The 9,940-nt window shown below is 54.0% G+C and overlaps 1 protein-coding gene across 1 annotated transcript; it reads left to right on the forward strand.

The window, feature by feature from the left end:
- Positions 1–6,731: 6,731 nt before the first annotated feature.
- LOC308235785 (F-box only protein 50-like) lies at positions 6,732–9,661 on the forward strand (the record flags this gene model as incomplete). Its single annotated transcript, XM_080644905.1, has 6 exons — positions 6,732–7,047; positions 7,578–7,640; positions 7,721–7,772; positions 8,643–8,738; positions 9,262–9,400; positions 9,521–9,661. 6 exons carry the CDS (start codon positions 6,732–6,734, stop codon positions 9,659–9,661), a joined length of 807 nt encoding a protein of 268 aa, XP_080501031.1.
- Between the last annotated feature and the right edge of the window lie 279 nt (positions 9,662–9,940).

Genomic DNA, 9,940 nt, shown 5'->3' on the forward strand with positions numbered 1-9,940 from the left:
CAGACATGCGTCCCACTGTACACAACTCAGCAGTACGCCTTCTGTGCCTGGCTTTTTTCTACCTAACATTGTATCTTGGTGGTTGGTCTTGGCTGTTATATAAGAAGCAACCTGTTAATGGAGCATATGAAACATGATTTATTAATATCATGATTTATTGAATGTCCCTATTGATGGCCATTCAGGAAGTTGGCAGTGCTCCACTGTTCCCATCAATGCCACAGCAGAGATCTGCATGGACTTCATATGTGACACGGGGGCATATTTCTCCGTGTGCCACGCCTTGCCTCCTCCCCTGCCGCTATAGGACTCCCACCTGCCCCCTGTCCCAGGTAATGCTTCCTGGGTATTTCTTTTTTTTTTTTTTTTTTTTTTTTTATATATTTTATTGATATTTTACAGAGAGGAAGGGAGAGGGATAGAGAGCTAGAAACATCGATGAGAGAGAAACATCGATCAGCTGCCTCCTGCACACCTCCCACTGGGGATGTGCCCGCAACCAAGGTACATGCCCTTGACCTGAATCGAACCTGGGACCCTTCAGTCCGCAGGCCGACGCTCTATCCACTGAGCCAAACCGGTTTCGGCGCTTCCTGGGTATTTCTGACCTCTGGATCCTTCCCCGGCTCTGGTCAACCCCACCCCAAGGACTGTAAGTCTCTTTCTCTTTCTGCTCTATGCTTCAACCTCTCTAGATCTCTCTACCTCTTCTCTCTTTTTATCTTTGTCTCTCTCCCTCCCACCCTCCTTCTCTCCCTTTCTCTCTGTCCCTTCTTATTCCTTCCTTCTACCCCCAATCATCCCTGCCTCTCTGCTGCCCCCTGCAGGGTGAAGCTGGCTCCCAGCACACCTGCTCCCCACCCCTGTGGTTTATATTGAAGGAGGCAACACCCAACCCAGCCCACCTTTCTCCCACCCTCAAGCCCCCTCCTGACCTGGCTGGGCTTTCCCATCTCCCACCGTCCAGGCTTCTCTAAGCCCCTGTGCCTGCTCTCCAGGACACCCTCCTCCCATTCTCTCTATTAGGGGGATTAGGCCTTGGGACAAACTGACACTCCTAGGGGTGATACTGGCTTTGAAGCAGGAATGGTGAGAGCTAGACTTGGGTGCAATGGATGTGGTTCCTTGGCTAGACAGAGCCTTGTACTCCTGCCGGGAGCTGGGCCTTTTTGCACTCCCGTCAGCAAAGAGAGCAATCAGTCTGTGTCATCTCTGAGCTGGGGACAAATAATAAACAAACGCACCCAAGGCCCTACCCTGGTGAGTCTGACATTCTCATGGGGTGACAGTTCACCACCAAGTGAGCATAATCATATACTTAAGATATTTACAAATCATACTAAGTTCATGAAAGAAAGAACAGGGTGTGGCAATAGGGAATAACAGGGGAAGGCCCAGATTGCTGTTGACAAACCAACAGGGAACAATTACCAAGATATATTGTTAGGTAGAAAAAAAGCCAGAAGGATGTGTGTGTTATGAAGAGGTGGCATTTCAATGGAGATGAAAGCAGCCATGGAAGCATGGAATGTGAAGCCTTGCAGGCAGATGTGGCAGCGTGTGCAAAGGCCCTGAGGTGGAAGGAGTTTGTAGGTCAAGGACCAGCAAAACGATGGGACACCATGAGTGAGGAGGAGAGTGGCACTGTTTTATAGCTGAGAAACTAAGGCTTGGAAAAGGAAGTCCTTTGCCCAAGGACACACAAGCTTTGAAATGGAACTCGCAATATCTCTGAGGTATGCCTGTATTGCTTTTATTACCTCATTCAGCTCCACATTTTTGTCTCAGCCCTGACCCTGTCTCAACTCCAGCCTTGAACATCAGCCACCCCTGGTACCACCCTTTGGATGCCCAGGACCTAACACATGTACAATGGAATGCTTGATTTCCTGCACCGCCCCATCTGTTCTGGCCTCTGTCTTCCCCTCTCTGCAAATGGTGCCACCTTTTGCCTATTTCTCAAACCTTCAAGGCCAATCAAGCCTTTCCTCTGTCTTCAGACAAGATCCTGAATCTGTCCTCTGCCAGCCACTCTCTGGTCCCACCCTGGTCCTGCCCACCCTCATCTCCCTCCTTGCTGTCTCCCTGCCCTCACTCAGCCAGAGACAGGCTATATCTACTCATTTCCCAGCAGCACCTTCCCCATAGTTCCCTTAGAAATCATTACCCTTAGAAAAATCCTCGGGTGAGGATTAAAAACAACAACAACAACAGACTGAACATTTCATCACTCCAGGAAGTCCACTCCATATGTCTTTGCAGTTCACCCCAGCTCAGGCTACCCTCGACCTGATCTTTTTTATTCCAGACTAGAGGGCCGGGGCATGAAATTCGTGTATGGGTAGGACGGGGCCTTCCGGCTGCCGGCCAGGGCCTTCCTTCGTTCCACACCAGCCCCTGGTGGTCAGCGTACATCATAGCGAGCGATCGAACTCCCGGTCTCACAGTCGAACTCCTGAGGGGACAATTTGCATATTAGGCTTTTATATATGTAGATTACTGTTGTCTTTTCCAGAATTAGATATAAATGAAATTACACTGACCATGCTCATTTTTTGCCTGGCCTTTGTCACTCTTCGTGATGATTTTAGTTTCACCCATGTGGTTGCATGTTTTGATAGCTCAGGCTTTTTTCTCACTTAGAGTAGTCCATGGTATGGATGGAGGTCGCCTACATTATCCATTCACCTGTTGATGAACACATATTGTTGTGATTTGAAGCTATAGTTGACTCTTGAATCATATGGGGGTGAGGGGTGTGCTTTCCCCCTGCACAGTAAAGATCCACATATAACCTTTTTTTGTTGTTGTTAATCCTCACCCAAGGATATTTTTCCCATTGATTTTTAAAGACAGTGGAGGAAGGGGGAGAGAGAGAGAGAGAAAATCATTGATGTGAGAGAGACGCATTGATTGGTTGCCTCCTGCACGTGCCCCAGTGGGAGCAGGGAATCGAGCCTGCAACTGAGGTAGGTGCCCTTGGCCAGAATCAAACTTGCCACCCTTCATTCCTTGGGCCAACGCTCTAACCACTGAGCTAGGGCTCCACATATAACCTTTGACTCCCCCAAAACTGAACTGCTTATAACCTACTGTTGATCAGTAACTTACAGTATTACTGATAGCATAAGTAGTCAATTAACACATATTTTGTATGTAATATGTATTATCCTCTATAATAAAAGTGTAATATGCTAAGTGACCAATTGGTCGACCATTCAGTTGACTGCTCAACCAGTCGCTATGACGTGCACTGACCACCAAGGGGCAGATGCTCTGACCGGTAGGTTAGCTTGCTGCTGGGGTCCGGCCGATAGGGACTGAGCGAGAGGGCCGGACACATCCTGGAGCCCTCCCGCAGTCCCTCCCCAGCCTGCTGGCCCCCATCGGCCCCATCGGGACTGGGTGAGATGGCTGCTGATCAGCCCCTATCGCTGACCAGGCTGAGGGACCCCACCTGTGCAGGAAATAGTGCACCAGGCCTCTAGTGTACTATATTCTTACAATAAAGTAAGCTAGAGAAAAGACAATGTTATTAAGAAAATTATAAGGAAGAACAAATACATTTCCAGTATTGATTGAAAAAAACCTGCTTATCAGTGGACCCACATAATTCAAACCCATGTTCAAGGGTCAACTGTATTTTTAGAAAGTGTTGGGTGCAGGTCTTTGTGGGGACATGGCCTTTCATTTGAGGCTAAATCCTAGGAGTGGGATTGCTTGGTTATAGGGTGGGAGGATAATCAGTTTTAAAAGAAATTGTAAAATTGTTTCCCAAGTGGTCGCACCATCACTCATGTTTTTTAATGTTTCCTGACACATGAAGGGTGGCTTTTGGGGAAGGGTGCCATTTGGTCAGCAGGCCTGTTTGGAAAGGAGACCTTTGAGATGTAATGCTGAAAGTCACTGGACTTTGCGGGCTCTGGTTGTGCTCCTGGAACCCTCAGAATTAGGTAAAAATGTTCCTCATAGTAGGAATGTGGGATGTGAGCTTCTTAACTTTTAGATTCTGGGGTCAGAGGGACTGAGTGGGACTCCTGGGAGGAGAGCTTGAAAATACACATTTTCAAAAAGCTCCCTGGGTGAATCTGAGGTGCCTTAATGCTTGAGAACCTCTAAGTGTGGGGATGTGGGGAGGAGGCGGGGCATTCCAGGTGGGAAGAACTTCATGAGCAAAATCCCTGAGATGAGAGAGAACAGATCACAGAGGCCGGGCCCAGGGACCCAGGGTCTCGGATGCCTGCCAGAAACCTGGGACTTGCTGAGGACACTGGGGAGCCATGGCAGGAGTAAGTGGGGGAGTGAGTGGTTGGTTTTGGGCTTTCGTAGGGCCTTCTGGCTGCCACGGTGTGTGTGTGTGTGTGTGTGTGTGTGTGTGTGTGTGTGTGTCCGCTCTCAGGGAAGGGGTGATGTGGAAACCATGGCAGGCAGGGGACAGGCAGAGGAGGGGCGTTGATTTCCACTTTGCAAGCTCTCCCTTGCCCTTATTTTTAGGTGTCTGGCTCCTGGCCACTCCCTGCCCTGCCTCGGATTCTAACCTGGAGACAGCTCTGACTCTACTGGCCACACTCTTCCTCCTCCTCCACCTCCTCCTCCTCCTCCTCCTCCAATGAGGACAGGTGGGCAAGCCACCAGATAGGGTGTGGGTTTGTGATGCCGGGGAGCGTCTCTGGTTGCTGGGTTGTCCTGGCCTCTCTGAGTGCTTGTCTGGAAATCTCCTGGGAACTTCCAGGTGCAGTGGGGCTAGGCACCAGTATGTATTAGTTGGTTTGTCCCCTCCCATGGGTCCTTTCTGTCTTCCAGGACCCTAAATTGGCTAATTCCCAACTTTCCCAGGATAGGTTCTTCACCTCTCTGCCTCTGATCTGTGAATGGAGGTACTATGATCAGTTTCTGCTTCCTGGGGTTGTTGAGAAGTTCAGTGAGTTAAAGACAGACACTAAATATGACCATTATTCTCTCCTGTCTGCTTCTGTGTGGACCAGTGTTTCTCCTTGGGTGCGATTTGAATCTGTGTCCCTGTGTATCCTATCTAAAGTTCTGTGTATCCAACACGCCACATAGCAGCTGTGCAATCTTGGGTGAGTTACTAGAACTTACTGTGTCTCAGTTTCCTCATCTGCAAAAGGAGTTTAACCATAGTATCTACTTCCTAGGGAGGATGTGGACATTGAATTAATCACCCCTCAATCCCTGGCACAGTCAGCCCTCAGTTGCACGAGTGTCATCATTGGGGTGTGAACTCAGCTCCCAGTGTCTGCAGCCTGTTTCCCCTCCAATCTGGGGCAGGAAGCTCCCAGGCCTGTGAGAGTGGCATCTGTTTCCTCATCTGTGAAACGGGTAGCAACAGCACCCACATAGGGTGTGTGCATGTGAGCTGGGACTGCAGCACGTGGAGTGCATACAGCTCCACAACAAACTTGCTGTTTCCTTTCCTTATAATAACAGCACCTCCCTCCTATGGTCTTAGAGGGTGAAATGAGCGTGTACGCACTAGACCGGCACCCAGCAAGCAGAAAGCACCAGCTGGTACTGGTAATCTGTGTGGAACTCTGCGCCTGTACTCACCTGGTGTGGGATGTGACGTGGGCAGGATGTGGCCGTGGGCATCTGGCCCTACAGGTTTCTCCGCCATCCCACTTCCTCCACACCCCCACCTCCTGCCCCACCATCATCCCATCCCTCACTCCAAACTCCTCCTCTGAGGGAGGACGCTTTGGCAGTCTGTGTTGCCTGCCCGAGCCCCAGGAAGGGGTGCAGGCACCCCAAAAACCCAGATAGTGTTGCTGTTTCCCTCTCTGCTGCTATCTCAGTGTCTCACCAGGGACCCCCATCTGGGTGACTCCCTATCTCTGGCTATAGGTCTCTTTCTCCCCACACCTTGGTTTCCAGAGCAGGAAATGTCAGGGTCCCAAGGGCGTGTCCCAGGGGGGGACAGAGCAGGATGTAGCAGGAGCAGGATGAGGGGAGGCCAAAAGAAGGGGTCTTCGTTAATTAACCTCCTGCCAAGCTGGATCTTTTTTTTAAAGATATTTTTATTGATTTCAGAGAGGAAGGGAGAGATAGAAACATCAATGATGAGAATCATTGATTGGCTGCCTCCTACACCCCCTACTGGGGATTGAGCCTGCAACCCAGGCATGTGCCCTTGACCAGAATCGGATCCGGGACCTTTCAGTCTGCAGGCCTAGGCTCTAGCGCCAGGGCCGCCGAGGACAATTATCCGGCCCGCTGGGTGCCGCTGCCTGTCCTGCTTAGGAGCCGACTGGTCCCGGGCCCGCAGTGCGCATAGGAATTTGTTCATAGTTTTTTTTTAAAACTATAGTCGGGCCCTCCAACGGTCTGAGGGACAGTGAACTGGCCCCCTGTTTAAAAAGTTTGAGGACCCCTGCTAGCCACTGAGCCAAACCAGGTGGGGCCATTCTGGATCTTAATGAGGTGGATAGGCCTCCTTAGAGAGCATTAGCTCCCTTGTCACACCCCAATCCCAGGGCCAGCGCTCTGGGGAGTTGGAGCAGGAGGCTTGGGAAACTGAGGAGGGGCTAAGACCTGGCCTCCTGGTCTGAGACAAGAAGGGGGCTGGAGGCCTGAACTCCTGGCTCTGAAGGAGGATTGGCTGGGGGCTCAGGTCCGGCCCCTACACACCCCTCTCTTAAGTTTCAGCTGTAGAGCCCCGCCCCTCGTGACCCAGTTACCCCGAGCCCTGCGGGGGAGCCCGGACAGTCGCCGGGATGGAGGAGGTGCAGGAGAGACGCGAGCTCGGCGGCGGGATGGATACCGAGGAGCCCGCGAGCCCCCAGAGCCCCCGGACGCCGCCCTCGCCACCGTCGCCACCGCCACTGCAGTCGCCGCCGTCGCCCGCTGCCCCCGAGAGCCCCGGCGTGTCCCCGGCAGAGCAGCCGTCGGAGGCCCACGCGCGGCAGTTGCTGCTGCAGGAGTGGGGGCCGCCGGGCGGGAGCCTGGAGCTGCCGCCGGGCCTCACCTGGAAGCTGCTCTTCCTGCGGCGGCCGCTCTACCGCAACCTGCTGCGCTCGCCCAACCCCGAAGGTGCCCTGCCGCCAGCTCTAGCTTCTTCCCCAACGTCGCTTACCAAGACCGTCGGTCCCTTCTTGCCATCAGGTCCCTTGTCCCTCTCTCCCTGTTTCTGTGTCTTTGTCTCTGTTATTTGTACCTCTGTCTGTCTCCTTGAGGCTCTCTGTCCGCCTTGTATCCCGGCCTCTGTCTCCTTCTGTGCCATGTGTCTCCATCTCTCCCTCTGTCTCTTGTCCCCCGGCTCACTCCTTCCTCCTGCTCCCGCCTCCGCTCCTCCCTCTACTTATATTCTAAGTGCCTTTTTCGTGGTGCCTCCCTGTCCTTCTCTCCCTGCCTCCCAGAACGCACCTGGTCCCTCTCCCCCAGGACATTCTCAGGGCTCTCCCTGGGCCCTGGCTCACTCACCCCTGCCAGGCTGGTCTGGCTTGGTGGGTGGCACAGCTTCCTGCCCTTCCAGAGGGGTCCTGGGGGTAGGGTGCGGGGAGAGGGTGGACAGGGGCAGCCCCAGCAGGCCTGAGGCTGTGTGTGTCACCTGCCCATTTCAGGCATCAACATTTATGAGCCAGCACCCCCTACTGGCCCCACTCGGCAGCCCCTGGAGACGCTGGGTGAGTGCTTGGGGGCTGGGCCCCAGGGGAGGGCGCCCCACACGCTGCACTTTCTAACCCTTTGCTCCTCCACCTGGCAGGCAACTTCCATGGGTGGTATATTAGGACTGAGCAGCTGCAGCACAACTGCAGGTGAGTGGCCAGGACCCGGCCTGCGATGGATTCCCTCCTCCAGCCTTCCTTGCTGTGGGACCTGGAGAAAAGGACTTTGCCTCTCGGGGCCTCAGTTTCTTGCTCTGTAAACACACAGTTAGTCACCGGCCCAGAGAATGCTCCTACCACACACAGCACAGGCTTTGGCCAGGTCTGGCTTACACATAGTAGGTGTTCACAAGTAGCAGCTATTATTGTTCCTCTGCTGAGCCTCTTCCCCTGGAAGGAGGCGAGTCCCCAGGCCCTGAGAATCTGAGCCGCCCTTCTGGGCAGTGGGTGAGATGGTGTAAGTCAGGGGCTGAGAGTCACAGACGCTCGGGGTTGGGACCCTGGTTCTGGAGCCTCTTTGCTGTTTGAGGTTGGGCAAGGCACTTCTCTTCTCGGTCCTTGGTTTCCCCACTGCAACATAGGGTTCAGAACGCATCACCTGCCCTGGCTGGTTTGGCTCAGTGGATAGAGCATGGGCCTGCAGTCTGAAGGGTTCCAGGTTCGATTCCAGTCAAGGGCACATGCGGGGGTCGCAGGCTGGATCCCCAGTAGGAGGTGTGCAAGAGGCAGCCGATCAATGATTCTCATCATTGATGTTTCTATCTCGCTCTCCCTCTCCCTTCATCTCTGAAATGAATAAAAATATATTTTTTTAAAAAGAAAGAATGCATCACTTGCTTAGAGGGTGATGGGAAGCGAGACTATAAGGTGCCCAGTGAGGGCCCAGCGCCCATATCTGCGTACCCTGGATAGGAGGGTGCTGTGATCAGGTTTCCTGCTCCCTGGGGTCAGGCTGACCTGGGAGATGCCCGAGAATGCCAGCAGTCCCAGAGCCCGCCTCCCCTGTGCCCTCTCTCACAGCTGGACGGTGAAGCATCAGTGTGTGGATCTGCTGGCTGAGGGCCTGTGGGAGGAGCTTCTTGATGATGAGCAGCCAGACATTACTGTCATGGACTGGTACGTGCCTGCACCCCGCCAGGGTGCACACGGGGGCTCCCCAAAGCGCAAGCCCCGCCCCACCCCGCCCTCTCCTTTGGTCTGAGCCTCCCACCAGGACCCTCCTCAGCCCTGCCCACCTCTGCGGCCCCTTCTCTCTGACACTTTCAGGTTTTGAAATGTGCCAGGCCCAAGGCCGTTCTTTCCTCTTCAGATGCTTGTCTTTCTCAGGACGATTTGTCCTTGTCCTTCAGGAGTCAGTTACACATGGCTCCACCGGGAAGCCTTCCCTGACCAGCCCCCATCCTGCTCCTGACTATTCCTGCTGGTCACTGCCTCCCCCACTGGACTATGAATCCCAGCAGGGCAGGGCACGGGGCTGTCTGGGTCTGCTGTGTTGCCAGCACCACCCAGCCCAGGTGCACGGGGGTGGGGGGTGGGGGGTGGGAGGGCAGTGAGTGGTGCTAAATGGTGATTGGGGCAAGAAGTTGGGGTCGGGATGTTGGGGCTGAGGTGGCAGCTGAAGGCTTGCCCCCACCCCCAGGTATGAGGACAGCAGGCTGGACGTGTGTGTCTATGAGTTGCACGTCTGGCTGCTGGCAGCTGACCGGCACACCATCATCGCTCAACACCATGTGGCCCCCCGGACCTCTGGGAGGGGCCCTCCTGGCCGCTGGGTCCAGGTGAGACTCCCTGCCCCAGCTGCCAACCCAGACCCGTCCCAAGACCTCACAGGGGAGGAGGGGGAGGCAGGGCTCATGGGTCCCTGATAAGGACTTCTTTCTGACCCGCTGCTGCCACAGGTGTCCCACGTGTTCCGCCAGTATGGCCCTGGCGTGCGTTTTGTCCACTTCCTGCACAAGACAAAGAACCGCATGGAGCCTGGTGGGCTGCGGCGAACAAGGGTGACTGACTCCTCCGTGTCTGTGCAGTTCAGGGAGTGACTGGCTGTTTTGACCCCTTGTCTCATCCTGAATGTCTGACTTCACACGCCCCGAACTCTGACTCTTTGGCATTTCCCCTGCACTCTTGGGGCTCCAGGAGGGCAGGGACCACGTCTTCCTGAGGCAGTGCTTGACAGATAGTAGGTGCTCAATAAATCCTTGTTGACTAAACCAATCAACACCTGTGCCCAAGGACTCTGAGTATTTTTGCCAACTTTGCTCCTTCACTGAGTTCCTAGCCCACTCGCACACCCTCTACTCTGTGATCCTCCAGCACCT

This window comes from Plecotus auritus, assembly GCF_963455305.1.
Source record: "Plecotus auritus genome assembly, chromosome: 10".
In the NCBI taxonomy this organism is placed as follows: Eukaryota; Metazoa; Chordata; class Mammalia; order Chiroptera; family Vespertilionidae; genus Plecotus; species Plecotus auritus.